Here is a 17,121-nt window from a genome sequence, read left to right as displayed (position 1 = left end):
AGAGGCCACTGCCATCAGGTAATAATGTTACCATGAATGGTTGTGCGTGGTACATGTCAAAGTAACATCCACATGAATGGCAGGACCTAAGGTTTCCCAGCAGAACATTGCCCAGAGCATCACACTGCCTCTGTCATCCAGCCTTCTTCCCATAGTGCATCCTTCTGCTATCACTTCCCCAGGTAAACAATGCAAACACACACCCCACCGTCTACTTGATCTAAAAGAAAACATGATTCATCAGACCAGGCCACCTTCTTCCATTGCTTCAAGGTCCAGTTCTGATGCTCACGTGCATGGTCTGCAGCTATGCATCCCCATATGCAGCAATCTGCGATGCACTGTGTGTTCTGACAACTTTCTATCAAGGCAGGCATTAAGTTTTTCAGTCATTTGTGCTACAGAAGCTCTTCTGTGGGATCGGACTAGACGGGCTAGCCTTCGCTACCCACATACATCAATGAGCCTTTAGGTAGGTACTAACCACTGCATACTGGGAACACCCCACAAGACCTGCCATTTTGGAGATGCTCTGACCCAGTCGTCTAGCCATCAAAATTTGTGTCTTGCCAAATTCAGTCTAACACTTGCCCATTTTTCCTGCTTCCAACACATGAAATTCAAGAACTGACTGTTCACTTGATCCTAATATATCCCACCCCTTGACAGGTGCCATTGTAATGAGATAATAATGCTATTCACTTCACCTGTCAATGGTTTTAATGTTGTGGCTGATCATAGTATATATATATATATATATATATATATATATATATATATATATATATATATACATATATACACACTGATCAGCCACAACATTAAAACCACCTGCCTAATATTGTGTAGGTCCGGCTCGTGCCGCCAAAACAGCATCCTGAAATTATATTCATCTCACCACAATTGTAGAGAATGGTAATCTGAGTTTCTGTTTACTTTGTCAATTCGAATCAGTCTGGCCATTCTCTGTTGACCTTTCTCATCAACAAGGCATTTCTGTCTGCAGAACTGGCTTTCCTTCTTCAAACAGGGGAAAGACACTACTGTTGCCCCCGCGCTGCGGCTTCTACTCACGGGTATGAGTCCGGCCCGGCTTGTGCTGGAGAAGTTTTGGAGAGTTCAATGGGTGCTGTTTCGCCAGGTAATTCCCCGCGGACCTCCCATTCTCCAGCGCGCTCATTTGCCCCCATCCGTTCCGCCACCTGGCGGGATCGTCCGGCACTCCCCTCCATGGCGTGTAGGACTAAGTCGTCTCAGGTGACCAAAGCCTACAGTGCTACTGGACAGGCTGCCTCCATCCTTAATGCCATGGCCCTCCTGCAGGTACACCAGGCCAAGGCACTAAAAGAACTGCACGTGGGTAGTTATTATCCCGATCGGTGACTGACCTCGCCCTCCAGGTGACGAAGGTCACAGCGTGTGCACTAGGGCAGGCGATGTCCACCTTGGATGGTCCAGGAGCTGAATCTGGTCAAGATGAGGGACGCAGACAAAGCACACTTTCTCAACGCAGCCATCCACTTACACCAACTTTTCGGTGACACTGTTGAGGACTTCGTCCAGCAGTTCTCGGCAGTGAAAAAGCAGACGGAGGCCATCCAGCACATCTTGCCCTGGCGTGGCTCAAGCTCCCACACCCTGTCTTCTCGCCGAGAGCATACCCCTAGCGCCGGAAAGGCAAAAGAGCCCAGGTGGCTCCACCTCAGCCCGAGCCCATTTCTCGGCACCAGCGTAGAGCCCCCCCCACAGGATACCCCGAACTGAGGGGTATATCCGGGGGAGTGGCATTCAAATTCCACTCGCCAATTCTCATTTGCCTTTTCTGAAAAATCCAAGGTGATCTGGACTCTCAAGATCGATCACTAGTGTCATACATCGACACAACTCTATCAGGAAATGAAGGTTACTTACTTCTCTGTCTGCTCGTATGAATGTAACACATCTTAAGAAAGTGTTTCACTGCTGTTCAAATGCTCTTTGGATCGCATAGTTTATATGTATAAATGTTTTACATCTGAAAGGACTAAATATGAAATTAATCAAATGACAATATTATGCTAAGTAATCTCTTCAGTTATCAAAATACATTTTGAATGTAACTGTAATCTAATTTGAAACTATTTAAATTGTAAGTAGTGGAATACAGTTACTTATATTTTGTATTTTAAATACGGAATCCCTTTACATGTATTACGTTACTCCCCAACACCGTTGGTGCCATATGGGCTGGTTTGAGTATTTCTGTAACTGCTTATCTCCCAGGATTTTCATCCACAACAGTCTATAGAATTTACAAGGTATGGTGCCAAAAACAAATAAAAAATAAAACACGGTTCGAACTGACAAAGTCTACAGAAACTTCTAATAACCGACCTGTACAATTGTAGTGAGAAGAATATCATCTTAGAATGCTATTACACAATATTAGGCAGGTGGTTGAAATGTTGAGGCTGATCGATTTATAATATATATATATATATATATATATATGTATATCAATTCCAAATGAGGACATCCCCAGATATCTCTAAAGGGAGATTTTGTCTTAATTATTTAAATTGTGGGAAAACATTTGTCCCCATACTAATGCTATATACATAAGACAAGTTTGTTTCACTATATTAATGAGGACATCTCATAGACGCAATAGTTTTTATACAGAGGTAATGGTTTGCTATACCTTAACCCTGAACCCAATCCTCACCAATAGCAGTTCATTTCAGGTATTAAAGAAAAACATGATTTGAATGATTTATAAGCTATAAGTTATAAGTTTATTAGTTTATAATATAGTTTTAAGTAGTTGATTTTAATCATGTTCCATTATATTAGTGAGGACATTGTCACAAGTATGGCTTTCACAAGTATAGCCAAGCCTGAACACACATCCTTTGTCTAATGTAGCAGCTGTTAGGCTACCAGCGGAAAAGCAACAACACCTGCTTGATACCATTTAATGCTGAACTTGTATCGCAGAAAGAGACATCACAAACACAATTGGGAGAAATTGGGCCATGCATTGACAGTCATATCATTGTCAAAAAGTGGCCCAATATACCTGAATTCACCCTATGTTTATCTACTGTTGGAGGAGCTTTACATGCAATACAGTTATATTGAACATAATATTATTACTTTGCAAAAAATATATAATTTCTAAACATTCCCTTCACACTCATTCCATTCAAATGACAAATTTGACCACTGAAAATACGACCTAGTCTTGACTACATGGACAAGGCAGAATGGTCAAGAAGTACAATTGTTTATTGTTTTCCTTATTTTGAAGGTAACACTTCCACCCACAGAGAATACAAAAGTGCTTGATGAATAGTGCCTTGATCACAAACAGCAAAAAAAAGCAAATACAGAGCTGTGCCAGTGTGCTTACACTAGCATCCAAAATGTCAATCTGACATCAGAGAGATGAGTCAACAGCTCTGTTTGGCTAACGTAGGTGTCACTCACCCTCCCATGTTTGTTAAGAGTAATATGATTTGTGCTGCTAAGCATATAAAGTTAAAACATAATAAGAGAAATTCAGACTTGATGGAAGAGTATTTTTAAATATGAGCCAGACTCATGTTACTTGTCAACCAAATAGCACTCAACGGGAAAAGTATTGTATTATATGTTGCTTTTGAACTTGACCTAAAGTTTAATTCTTACAGTAAGTACCAGTGAGAGGATTTCTGTAATCTTGCTGGGGATAAGTATTGAAATAAAAAAGGGATGAACAGATGTTGAGTGAATTGAGAGAGATAAAGGAAATGATACACAGGAAGAGGGGAGTTTGCACTTGTAGACCACAAGTGCAATGTAGATTTTGCAGAGGAAACCACTTATGTATTTTCAATTAAAAAAAATTACATCTCAGGTGTATTAGTAAAAGTATGTAATGTTTCATGTATAACAAACTTGTAACTATACACTCCAATTAATTTAACATGGAGTGCAACCATTTACAATTATAAGTATAACATTACTAATAATAAAATAAACTAAAGTAATAAGATTATTTATAGCTTTTTATAAGAATATTTTAATACTGTATAATTTTTTAATATGGATGAATTTCTTGTAGCTCTTATGCATTCTGATGCCGTTCAAGGATGTTACTTTAGGAAAGATTGGCAAACAGCGCCATCTGCTGGACAAATATGTGTGATGCTTGATGAAAACAAGGCCTATAAAGTGCATCATAATGATTTTTTAATCATTAGTCAGTTAGTACCAAGGTAACACTTTACAATAAGGTTCTTTTTATTAACATAAGTAAATGCATTTGGTATCATGAACTAACAATGTATAGTATTGGTTTATCAATCTTGGTTAATTCTTTATTAGATCATGTTATTTCATAATTTATTAACTAATGTTTATGTATATAATATTTTTTATTTTTTTTTATATGTTTACATTAATATGAAAAGTTGTGCATGAGTGCTGTAATAGTATTTTTCAATATTACTATTACTAATTTTAATAAATACAACCTTATTGTTAAGTGCAACTGATTATTAAATGTTCTTAAATTACAAAATATCACAATCAAATAATGATACATTCATTAAATAAACCATTTATTATGTACAAAATATGGACAATTTCCACCTGATGAGCATTAATGCATCATTCGTTGGCATCAGAATTCTACAATATTTACAAGATAAACACAATATTTATTTGTTCTTTTTTTTTTCTTTTTGACTAATCATAGAATTAGGAAAAAATACGTATTTTAATTGAGTTAAATAGAAAAAACAAACAAACAAACAAACAAAACAGGCCAAATGATCCATCAAAAGACAACTAGCTTAGTAAATGTTTAGAAAATTAGCTTAATTGAAAGGTTGTTCATAGATGCTACAGATAAACTTTGTGTTTTAATCTCTCACTTAAACAGGAAAAGAACATTTATACAGTTATATATCCAATGGCCACTTACAAGTGATTTTTACTGTAACAATTCTCGTAAGTTAGAATAAATATAAAAATAGCTTCACACTGAACTCCTGACCACAACCAAGCCTTGAGGCTGCATATGTAGCAGCAATGACCAATGCGTGGTGAGAGGGAGGCGTGAGAATGACTGTAGCACCCTGAGGAACATCATTCATCATTTCCTGCTACTCACACGGTCCCCTGGTCCAAACTCTTGTAATGGCTCTAGTCTGTGAGCAGCATTTTTTAATATAATCAGACCTCCTTACTTCAAACTTTCATTAATCTGCCAGTCCTTTAAGTCTGCCTCACTCATGGTGTTCAGTGTGGTTTATGACCTTCTTCCTGCGTGCTGATACCAGGTCATAAAATGGGTCTTTTGTGATGCAGGCTCTGAGAACAAGAGAGGAAGCAGTTAGATTGAGAGATGCTGTTTTCTCAGTTCCTCTGTAAATGAACGGCTATTTTGAAAACATTGCATGATTAATTGAGTTTGCACACAGTTACTGCAATTGTTTTAAACATGCACATGCATGCACATGAATTCCTCTTTCCTCTTGACCTAGTTCTATACATTGCTACCCCCATGGAAGGTTTTCTGTACATACTGTACAGGCATGGTATAAAAAACAAGACTATATAGGGGAGAGCGGGGCTAGTTGTCACATGGGGAAGTTGTCATAAGGTTTTGAATCAAATGGCGAATTACACAACATTTTCTCAAGCAGAGATGGTGGTTTTAAATACCTAATTATAAATCCACTTATATTAAAATATTACTTATATTACTCTAAACTAAAATATTTATGTAATTATATTTGTGCCAAAGCTGTTGGGTATACAGTACAAGTAAGCACAATAAAACCAGACTAGCATATATTAAGGCATGTGTCATCTATATTGTAAAAGTAGTTTTTAACCAAAAGGTTGAAGTGTGTTGTCGGAATAACGTCTAGGTTACGGATGTAACCTCCATTCCCTGATGGAGGTAACGAGACGTTGTGTCGGAGAAGCGACACTAGGGGTCTATCTTGAGCACCGAATATATCTCTGATCTATGAAAAAAGGCCAATGAGAAGTTGGCAGCTAGTATTTGCATACCCCCCCACCCGGACATACGGATATAAAGGCGAGGAAATACTAGAGTTCATTCAGGATTTTTCTGAGGAGCCGGAAATGGTCCGGCCACTACAGCGGCTCGGCTCAGCGACGTGGCCGGGAAGACACAACGTCTCGTTCCCTCCATCAGGGAACGGAGGTTACAACCGTAACCTAGACGTTCCCCGTCTGTCGCTCTCTTCGACGTTGTGTCGGAGGAGCGACACTAGGGGTCCAATTTAAATCACGCCATGCGCTGAGCCGTGTACGTGTTCTGCTGACACAGGAGCGGGCAGGTGTTTTACGTGCCAACACAATCGGCTGTATCAGACTGCACGTACCCTTCCCCAATGCCCCAAAAAAGTCGACAGAGTCCTTCTGGTTACCCATACAGGGGAACAAGGCGACGCTTGCCAACCTGGGAACGGGCCAAGCCTGGCTGGAGGAGGGGCTCTGGCTTGATTGATCGTGTCTACGACGGTAGGTGGTAGACCAGCTAGATCTTCCGTGTCCCATCCAGGGACCAGACGTTGAGTTTCCAAAGGTCTGGATGCGGATGCCAGAGCGTGCCTTGCCCCTGAAAAAGAAGGTCCTTCCTCAGGGGAATTTGCCAGGGAGGGGCTGTCGCGAGGAGTATGAGGTCAGAGAACCAGGACCGGGTGGGCCAATAGGGAGCCACTAGTGTGACTTGTTCCTCGTCCTCCCTGACCTTGCACAGCACCTGTCGTGACATGTGGCATGAGCGTAAGCCACCTTGGTGATTTATGTACGCTACCGCAGTGGTGCTGTCTGACCTGATTAGGACATGTTTGTCTCGAATTAATGGGAGAAACTTCCGCAGGGCAAAGAAAACAGTCCTCCACTCTAGGCAATTGATATGCCAGCGCAGCGGGGCCCCTCTCCAAAGGCCTGCAGCTTCTTCGCAGGGGGACGCTCTCGGCGAGCAGACGGGGCATGGCCCATGGTGGCGGGGCAGGATGTGAGAGATCGCCTCTGTCTGTTTCTTCACTGTGGAGAACTGCTGGGTAAAGTCTTCGACGGTGTTGCCAAAGAGGCCGAACTGGGAGACTGGGACCCCAGGAACCAGTTATCCAGCCGCGATGGCTGTGGGGAGGACTTCAGCTTGGGCGTGCTGGCCCGAATTGCTGTCTTCCCGGCCACGTCGCTGAGCCGAGCCACTGTAGTGGCCGGACCATTTCCGGCTCCTCAGAAAAATCCTGAATGAACTCTAGTATTTCCTCGCCTTTATACCCGTATGTCCGAGGGCAGGGTATGCAAATACTAGCTTCCAACTTCTCATTGGCCTTTTTTCATAGATCAGAGGTATATTCGGTGCTCAAGAGAGACCCCCAGTGTCGCTTCTCCGACACAACGTCGAAGAGAGCGACAGACAGGGAACAGTATTTTTCATGAATGTTGTCACATTTTTTCAGGGCGGGTTGTCATATCTTTTTTAAATGCTATTAGAAATGTAAAGCATTTAATATAATATTATTAGGTGTCATGATTGTTTTACTTTTCCTTAAAAGCACACAATAGGCATTGGCAGGTCTAAATGTGACAACTTCCCCAGTAATAATGGTGGACATGTTCAATACATTTTTATTGTAGCCAAAGCTTTAAAAGTGTGTGCTTATCCAGAAATGTACTTTCAAAAATAAATCTACAATGAGAAATATTCACTGGATTAAAGAACTAGCCCTGGTGTCCCCTATTTCAGTATTTTCCATTGAACTAAAATGCCTGGCTGTGCTGTATGGTGTTGTTGATGGGTGAGTTGGCTGGTACCTGATGGCTTGGATCCATTCTGCTTGTTCCTCAGCAGAAGCAGCACAAAGCCTGTAGGATTGGTGTTTCCCCATCACAACTTTCCCGTCTGTCTCTGTTTTACATGCTTTTATTGTCTCCCCTTTACGATGAGGGCTAAATAGCTCTAAACAGAACTACACACACACACACACACACACACACACATAAGTTTCATAAGAGGAAATGTATTCATGTTACATTAAAAACTAAAAGCTGACTAGGTTTACGCCTCAAACATTTTTTTACTTTTTAAATGTCACTCTGAGATGCTGACTCAAAAAGGAACTGACAGAAATCAGGATCAGAGCAGTGACATTCTTCAAAGCAAATCTAGATTCAGCTCACAGAGGTACAGTTATAAGTCATGGTTGATGTATAAAAACTTAAAATCTAATTGGGCTAAGAGAAACATGCTATCTATTTCATCATTTATAACCTTTGGTAAATACAATATCATGAAAAAGTACCTGTTTTTGTGTGTTCTCCACCTCTCTAACACTTAAGTTCTCTAGAGGGATGATTCCTTTGGGCTCTTGGTCCTGAAGAGTGGAAAAAGACCCATTTATGTTTAATTATAATACTTTTATTTATCCAAATTGGAAAAACTATCTTTTTAAACTGATTTAAAAGACCCCATGAAATCAAAAATAGAGTTTTGTTGTTTTTGGTCAATGTGTGTTTGCTTTGAGGCCATCGACGGTATATGCTAGGGCACTCCTAGTCCTAATTGTTGACAAAGCTCACTTTAAGCACATATAACCAATTCAAATGAAAGGCGCACTCAGTAACTTATTGCTCATGTCATCTTGGACTTACAGTGACACCTAGTGGTGTGGACACAGAATCTTTTAAAATCAATAGTTTTCAGTTACAGATGACATTGTAAGAATTTACTATTCACAATCAGCAATGATTCCTTTAATCCAAGAGTGAAAAGGTGTGTCCCAAACCACTCACTTCTGCACTATTTGACGTAATTTTGAAGTGCACTGTAAGTAGTGCGAGTAGAATTTTTGCACTGAAAACGCAACAAAAAGAAGTGTACTACATGCAGTGTTGGGTACGTTACTAAAAAATAATTAATTAACTACTATTTAGATCTTCTACAGTGTAATTAGATTACTGTACTAACTACTCTGTCTGAAAAGTAATTTCATTACTTATTACTAATTCATTTCTAAAACCCTTATCAACCTCGACCAGATGAAAAATACAAGGATAGACATGAAACTGTTCTATTTATTCTTTCAAACAACTAATCTAAAATCAATATATTATTCATAAAATGGCCAAAGAATTTAAGGGGGCAACGTTAAATTAGAAAACATATATTTTAACATTAGATGTTACATTTATATTTTAAATTCACTATTGTTTTATATAGAATTGTTCTATAGTCTATACAGTATTTAACACAATTACATAAGAAGTAACTGTAATTAAATTACAGAACAATTAAGAGTAATCCTTTATTTTTTTAAATGAAAATTAACTGACTACGAGTACCCGGATGATGCACTTTTTCAACAGTCAAAATGGAGTGTGGAAAGTTGGACTCTTCTTACACTCAGCCTTACATAGCGGAAGGGGCGGATTTACTGGCAGCTATGGTGATCTGGCAAAACAATTGTGAATAATGGAGAATGTGACAACTAGCGAAACTTCTGTGAAGACAGCACCTTACAAAAGTGAGTTAAGGGTTAACTATGCTGTGTGAATATGTATATTATTGAGATAAACAGTAAGTAGTGTTGCAACCCATCCAGTAAAATATGGGATAGTCCCATATTTAAAGATAAAATTATGCATCCCGTATTGAATCCATATGGGCCGTGATTTGTCCCGTATTTAATCTGGTCAGGTGGCATCACGGTGAAATCGTTCCAGTTCGCCAATTTAACATTGATATAAGTTGGAAAATTTGCCTATGGTGGGTAAGGGACTGTCTGAAAAGTCCACAAATGGTGGTAAAACTGTGGAGTTTTTTATATATAAATGTTCAATAAGCTCAAACAATGTATAAATACAATCATAAAGACAAGTACAGGAAAAAATAAACAAATCAAATAAATACAAATTATTATAAAAAATACATATATTATTTTTTATGTAAGTCATGGGTCGGGAAAGTATATATTAAAAACGCATTTATTGCTAAAACTGTGGAGGATGTGGTTAGGGGCCGTGATACCCCCATTTAAGTGTCACTTATTTTAAAACTTCAAAAGTGGCAACCCTAACAGTAAGTGTTGAACTGAACAACTAGCTAGTGAGAAGCTAGTGGCAACACAGCTTTCAGTCAAAAAACTTCACTTCCGTCAGCTGTTAAACTGCGAACGCTTCCGTGTAGTAAAAAAACGTTAAGTGTTCCATTTAGGATGATTCTACACTTTGAAAATCCATGCACTACATGGCTGAGTGCATAGTACATTTTGTTATACTGTGTCATTTGGTACATAGATCAAGTGTAATTTTAAAATGGCAGCCACCATGAGGTACCTGCCACATGTAGAATAAAACAGCTTTTATAAGGTTACTGATATAACTAATGTTCATGTAAGTGCTCATGATTTTATACAGATTGTTTCAAAATTACAATTCATATCTTTAACTTTACAAAAAGTCTTGAAATTTTTTTCTTAGAGTACATACAGTTGTGTACTGGAAATAGTAGAGACAGCTGTCAGTCAAAATGAACCATCTTCGCTTCCAGGTCTTTATTCTGCCACCTGTGGATTACACAGAACAGTTACAAACATTCAGAATTCCAAAGAACACAGACGAACACTTGAAATGCACACTACAGAGTCTTTTAGATGCCACATAATACTTTTATCAGAGAATATTATGAGTCTGAAGAATAACCCACCCTCTTTTAGAAGCCAGCCCTCTCGATCAGGATTGAAGAAAGTGTGAGTGAGATCATTGCCATCATCTTCTGGGATCTTAAATGGTTCATTCTTAATACTCTCATAAAGTTTCTAGAAAATGTTTCAGACAAAGAGAAATGATCAACACTTGCTCATATTGTTGTAATTAGACAAAATCATCATTGGCGGTTTATAAAAGGTATGATAGAATGAACTATATTGTGTGTATACTATCCCTACAATTACAGTTTAAGGTCCTTGTGAGAGCCTAAAATCCCTTCAGCCATGACTATATTCACAATATAGCATGGCTTCAATTGCCTTACTGCTTTTTGAAAATTTTTACTAAATATATAGAAATATTAAGAAGCTTTTAATTTAAATGCTATTTCAATATGCAAATTTGTTGAGTTTGATCTTTTCACTTGAAGATATAATCCCTGACATGTAAACAAAAACAGAATGTCATTTTATGAGTGCTGTACAGTGATGCACAGTAGTTACACGGGTGTATTTTGCACCATAGCTGTTACAACTGTAAATTCAGGAACATAATTATCAATTTTATAAGAAAGAAAGGTGTTGTTTTTATGGCCTGTTTAAGATGGAAAGTGAGAGGAAATTAAACCTTATGACTGCTCTCACCTTAAGGAGTTCATTGGGAATGTCTCCCCCATTGTTGATTCCTCTGTTCATGTTGATGAAGCATTCTAGTGTGGTCTTGTCTTTCACGTTGGGGTTGTGCAAGCTTGTGTTGAGCATGATGATTGCAAAGGAAAGGATGTAACAGGTGTCTGTAACACACACACAAACAAACATACTTGTTGTACACAGTTGTGCACAGGTTTTGTAGCGTTTGGATTATAATTCAAAATGTCAAGTAAAGTCAATTTTTTTAGCCCATAGTCACACTATTTTACCAAAAACTAAAACTAAATTAATTCTAGATAATTTTTTGGGATTTTATTTTAGTTAACAAATATTATTTTTGTTCATTTTCATTTCAGTTTTTGTTAACCGTAATAAAACTGTTCACAATTATGCCATCTTTGATTTTTTTTTTTATGGGAACGAAAACAAGGCTGTGAGGGATAGACTTATCATATCATGAATGGTATGCATGGAATAAAACTGTATAAAGTAGTGAGACCGGCCAGGCCAATTAATCGGCCGATATTTGGCCATTTTACGATTATCTGCATCAGCTGATAATCGTGTTCGCCTGAATGATTAAAAGAGGTGTTAACTTTTCCTTGTGTTAGTTCCTAAATCTTCTAATAGATTTGTCAATGGATAAACAACACTTTCTGTTGTTTTGTCTTTTCAAGAGTATGCAATTGTGTCGACTGACCACTAGTCTAAAGCTCCTAGATCCCATCTGATTTGCCACAACTTTTTTTTATCAACTGAATGTTTTTGGAAAGATTTTAATTTTTTTATTTTGTGTCCGAAGAAAGATCCAAAAACACTTTAAAATGCAGTACAGCCCATTGAAGAGACCGTACGGCCCTCACAGCCTTGTTGTCATTCCCGTTAAAATCAAAGATGGTGCTGCTGTCAATAAGGTCTATGAGTTGAGCTTAAAAGGGTGGTGTGTTGTCACTTATACCTTTTTAAAATGGTTGTTTCATATCATGTAAGTAGTAGCTCAATGTCACTGGTTGATATAGTTTAATATATATATTTAATTCTGGCAATTCATTTAAAACCTTCAAAATATGTGAGATAGATTCTCTTCTTCAGAAACAGTAAAATTGTGATGCAGTCAGTGGTGTTTGTTGATGCTTTGGTTGGTTGGTTGGTTAACTTTATTAACCACATTGTTGAAAATTGTCTCTGGCTTTTTTAATGTATACATATACATTAAAAAAGAGCCATAAACATTACTATAAAATCATGCTTTACATTAGTAAAATTACTTTTCTCCAAACTACAGCGACCAGTGATGAACAACTATACATAAATATTTTAATAAGTTGTGGCCTGAAAACACTAAACCTATCCTCTTAATGCAGAATTAAACTACCTGTTGACTGAAAAACACCAGAGTTACAGGTGCAGTAGCGCAGAGCAAAAGCCTCCATCATACGGTCAATCTTCTGAGCCTCACCAGGCAGACGGAAACTCCACAGGAACTGCCTGCATCCATAAAAAACAAGATTCAGCCACCAAACTGTTTGTGGTGAATGAGTAATGTTATATCATCATGCATTCGAACATATGTTAATATGGTATAAATGTGAGAATGAAGGGGGAGACCTTCTCCACTGACCTCAGAGCCTGAACCAGATTAAGGTTTGAGAACTCATGAAGTTCAACAAAAGCTTGAAGGATCTGTAGGTGGATCTCCTCCCTGAGGGCATAAGAGCAAACATCTGACTGTTTCTGAAAACTCAAGATCAGAGTAAAAAGCCACTATCCATATTTGAAGGAAAAATACCATCATCACATCATCATCATACCATTCTCCTAAAAAGTTGCCAATAGCTGTTTTGTTGAGGCCTTCCTCTTTGTAGAGGAACTCTGCTACAGTCTCTGGTTTCCACTCCAGCAGGTCATTATCTACTAGGTACTGGATACCCTAGTAATAAACACACACAGTTGACCTCAATGTACAGTTTTAACACAGCTTTTGTACCACAGACCACCGGCACCACTGTTACCAACCATTCATTAAGAAGCAGCTTATAAGATAAATATCGTGCACAGAGGAGGGGGATGCATGTTTGGCTGTTTGTCAAATAGGCAACATAATGTTGAGATAATAGGTTATCTCAGTGGCAAGGGACTAATATTTACCTGAGAATCTCAGAAATATTGGAACACGGGAAACAATATATGCAGGTTGCATATGATAGGGTACTAAATAGTGTGTGTGAAGAGGGGGCTTCATTAACAAATTGTGGAGAATAATTAAAATTGGTCTATTGAAGATCTTTTTAAACATACTGACCATGCAGACTGAGCTACTTGGAAAATGCTGTGTGGCTTCAGCTCACTTTTACAGAAAACAGAGGATGTGGTTATACCTTTCTTTATCTGTCTCTCTCCACCCCCTCTTCCTTTAACCTAGTTTAGCAGTTGTAAAGCTGTTGCCTTACACGCATCACTTTGTAACATTGTATGCATTGTTTTGCCTCTCATCTTCCCAACAATTGATTCTTAAAACAATGATTGTGCATACCTTCTTTGGGTCCATGTTAAATTTCTTTTTTCCGCACTGGATTCTCTTGTTCTTCATAATATTTTTGCTAGAGGGGAAAATAATTGTCACAAAACTGAAATACAATCATTTGTTTTGCATGATCTAGAATTGAGTGTTGTTTCAGCTAATTCCTAACATTTATGTGCAAAGTGTTGTGTGTGTGTGTGTGTGTGTGTGATGTAAGTGTTAAGTGTATAAAGTAAATGTAAGTGTATAAAGGTTGACACGTATATCCTACTTTATAGTTTTCTGTAGCTAGCATGTCCATGTGCCGAATTAACAATGTCACATATAGGGCCAAACCTCTTCTCATAAAATTGATTCCAAGAAACAGGAAACAGTTACAAGCCCACACACATCATTGATGTGATGCGATGTGCACATACACAGAAACTCCAACCTTTAACTTTGTATTCATGGTCAAACTCAATTCAAGGAACATAAAGCAGCTACAATCCAAAATGTCACACATGCACACACTAGGATGCATTCCCAGAATAAAAGATTGAAAGCACCTTTTCCTGATGCTACTGGTGCATATTGGTGTGCATGGATTCCAATTACAAAGTAGAAGCAGGTGAATTAATCACATATACCCCAGTATGTTCTTTCTTTTTTGTCTCTACAACTTTGACTCTGTATTCTAAGCGGAGATGCAAACCAACCCAAGTGATGTATTGCTGATATGATCATTTTCAAAAGTTGATATGAAAATAAAACTATGATTAAACACTGTCATTTGAGGTACAGAAAGAAACGACACAGCAGATTATGTAGGAACTGGGAAACTAGTTCTTTAAATGTCCGAACATCAGGTTTATCAATTCCTGTCCTTGTTGCCATGGCAACTCAGACCTGAATGATAGTGGTGAATACTCACTTCTCATCATCAGCCTCCATTGTTTGAATTTCTGTCATCATGTTTTCAATCTCCAGTCTGAGTTTCTGCCAGAGAGAAAATACAGCGGTCAGTTAGAGCTTTGTCTAAATAGTATTGGTGTAATATAATGTATAAATAGTATTGGTGTAATATAATGTATAAATAGTATTGGTGTAGTATAATCCCAAGACTTTGATCATCTGTGATCTTTTTTATATGCTTAACAAGCCTTTATTATGTATGACATAAATATGCATGAATAAGTTGTTGAATAAGACTGAGGTGCCATATACCTGTATATCTTCTAGAATCACATGCTTATGGACATTGACGTCAGTCTGACGCTTCTCAGTTGGACTGAAAGCAACAGGAGCTGCAGATGACATAAGAACACAAAAAGATCAACAATCTCACATCAGATCCCTGATGACAAACTCATGCAGAAGAGGAACTGAATAGAGAAAGAAACTTAAAGTGCAAACACAGCCGAAATTTCTCAGCTCACATTAAAGAGCTAACCCACATAGAAAGTATTTTTGGCCTGTTAGTGGTTACATTGACACAACACTCAAATATCTCAATGAAATAGCACAAAATATGTATAATATTTCAAATTATTTCAGTTCAGTTCAGATGTTCTATGGCATGTGATTACCATTCTAAAAGGGTAATTCACTTCATCATGATTTATTTAATATTTTTTTATTAGACATCCAACAGTTTTAGACTTACAAATTCTGTCATCATTTACTAACTCTCAAGTTGTTCCAAACATTTAAGACTTTAATTCTTCTATGGAACACCAAAGGAGATGTCAGGCAGTATGTAAGTCTCAGTCATCATTCACTTGTTTTGCATGGAAAGAGATGCAACGAGGATACAAATAATGCATTATTCCAAAGTCACAAACTTCCCAGGAAATCGGTTTTGCGTTATTTTTTGCTAAATTGCTTAACAGGTCCTTCTTCTGAATGACATGAATAACCATAATATGTATGTCATACATAATAAACCTTTTACCATACAAAGAAAGTGAATGGTGACTTTCATTCTGATTAAAAACTAATTTTAAACTTGGAAGAAAGAAAGTCAGCTGGGTCTGGAACAACAATAAATGTAGTAAATGATGACAGAATTTTCCTTTTTGGGTGAACAAACTCTTTACATCCATCCATTATTTGATCACTGACTGCTGATGCCTGACAAAATAGTCAAAATGCAGCTTATCCACAGCTGAGCAGTCTCTAGAGCCTCAAGCTAATAATTAGGGAAGCATATACTGTACCTTTCCCCCAGAGGAAGCTGTCCTTTCTATGGGTTCCCATGCTGGCAGTGCTAGAGGGGGACTGCAGTAAACAGTAATATCAGAGTTAGTGCGAACTCTTTAAAAGGGAATTAAAGATCCACAGAATAGTGCTGCGTGTGCTATTACTGTATTAGATTATGATTTAATAAACATTTTAAATTATTATAAATATGTAAAATGATGCCAACATACAAATATACTATATAGCTTAATTTTTATCACAATGATATATGCACTGTTGAATGCATGCCAAACAAGTTGAAATAATAATAATCATAATAATAAATGGTATAAAGAGATAATCCTTTTGAATAAAAGACTTGTACTAAGTCTGATTAGGCTGGTGAGAGTTTGGAAGGCAAGGCTCATAAAATGTTTCTTGAGTTGATAAAATCAACGACATGATTCGATTTACATAGAGGCTAGAGCCTATATGAAAGTGGTGAAAAAGCATACCTTCATGTGTCTACTTCAGTGAGCAGGTACTCGGTGTAGGACGGCAAATAAATGTCAAGTGCGGTTCAACTGATGGAGAAGCCCTGAGTCCTTGTGCGAGGAGCGTGACGTCACCGTCAAGAATGACAGCTACTGAGTTCTAAGATTCATGTCAAAAAAAAAAAAAAAAAAGTTCTAAGATTCATGTCAGTTTATTTCCTCAAAGAAACCTATCTCGTTATCACACAACGTCAACAAACGTTACACTTATCTTTTGGGAGCGAACAGCGAAGTAGCCTATGAGTCAGTGACAGTCAGTGAGATTCGTAAAGTAACCTTCTTAATTTTACAAAATATCATCCTCCACTCGCAGTTCTTTCAAACGAAAGCAGATAGTGACTCTAAATGTTGGTGAACCAAAAAGTTATCTTCAGATTTGCACAGAATGAGATGAACGTCAAGAGCATGAGAAGTGTTCACTGAATATGCGCGTTCAATAATTGTTACACACCGCCCTCTGGTGGCCTAAGTTTGATACTGCGCTACCAATCATGCCTCGCACATTTAAAGTTAA

General features: G+C 37.9%; 1 protein-coding gene across 1 annotated transcript; it reads right to left on the bottom strand.

Moving 5' to 3' along the window:
* Window positions 1-4,590: 4,590 nt before the first annotated feature.
* Window positions 4,591-16,861, bottom strand: LOC127647351 (cytohesin-3-like). The gene is made up of 14 exons (XM_052131541.1): window positions 16,569-16,861; window positions 16,092-16,152; window positions 15,100-15,179; window positions 14,807-14,871; window positions 13,906-13,972; window positions 13,184-13,302; window positions 12,994-13,074; window positions 12,748-12,860; window positions 11,367-11,515; window positions 10,721-10,832; window positions 10,504-10,580; window positions 8,319-8,390; window positions 7,831-7,985; window positions 4,591-5,337 (listed from the first exon to the last, which is right to left on the bottom strand). Exons 1-14 carry the CDS (start codon window positions 16,572-16,574, stop codon window positions 5,253-5,255), a joined length of 1,242 nt encoding a protein of 413 aa, XP_051987501.1. The 5' UTR covers window positions 16,575-16,861; the 3' UTR covers window positions 4,591-5,252.
* Window positions 16,862-17,121: the final 260 nt, after the last annotated feature.

Source organism: Xyrauchen texanus, chromosome 8, assembly GCF_025860055.1.
Source record: "Xyrauchen texanus isolate HMW12.3.18 chromosome 8, RBS_HiC_50CHRs, whole genome shotgun sequence".
NCBI classification, from domain to species: domain Eukaryota; kingdom Metazoa; phylum Chordata; class Actinopteri; order Cypriniformes; family Catostomidae; genus Xyrauchen; species Xyrauchen texanus.
Note: the sequence above shows the minus strand (reverse complement) of the source record. Positions and strands in the feature narration are given on the sequence as shown.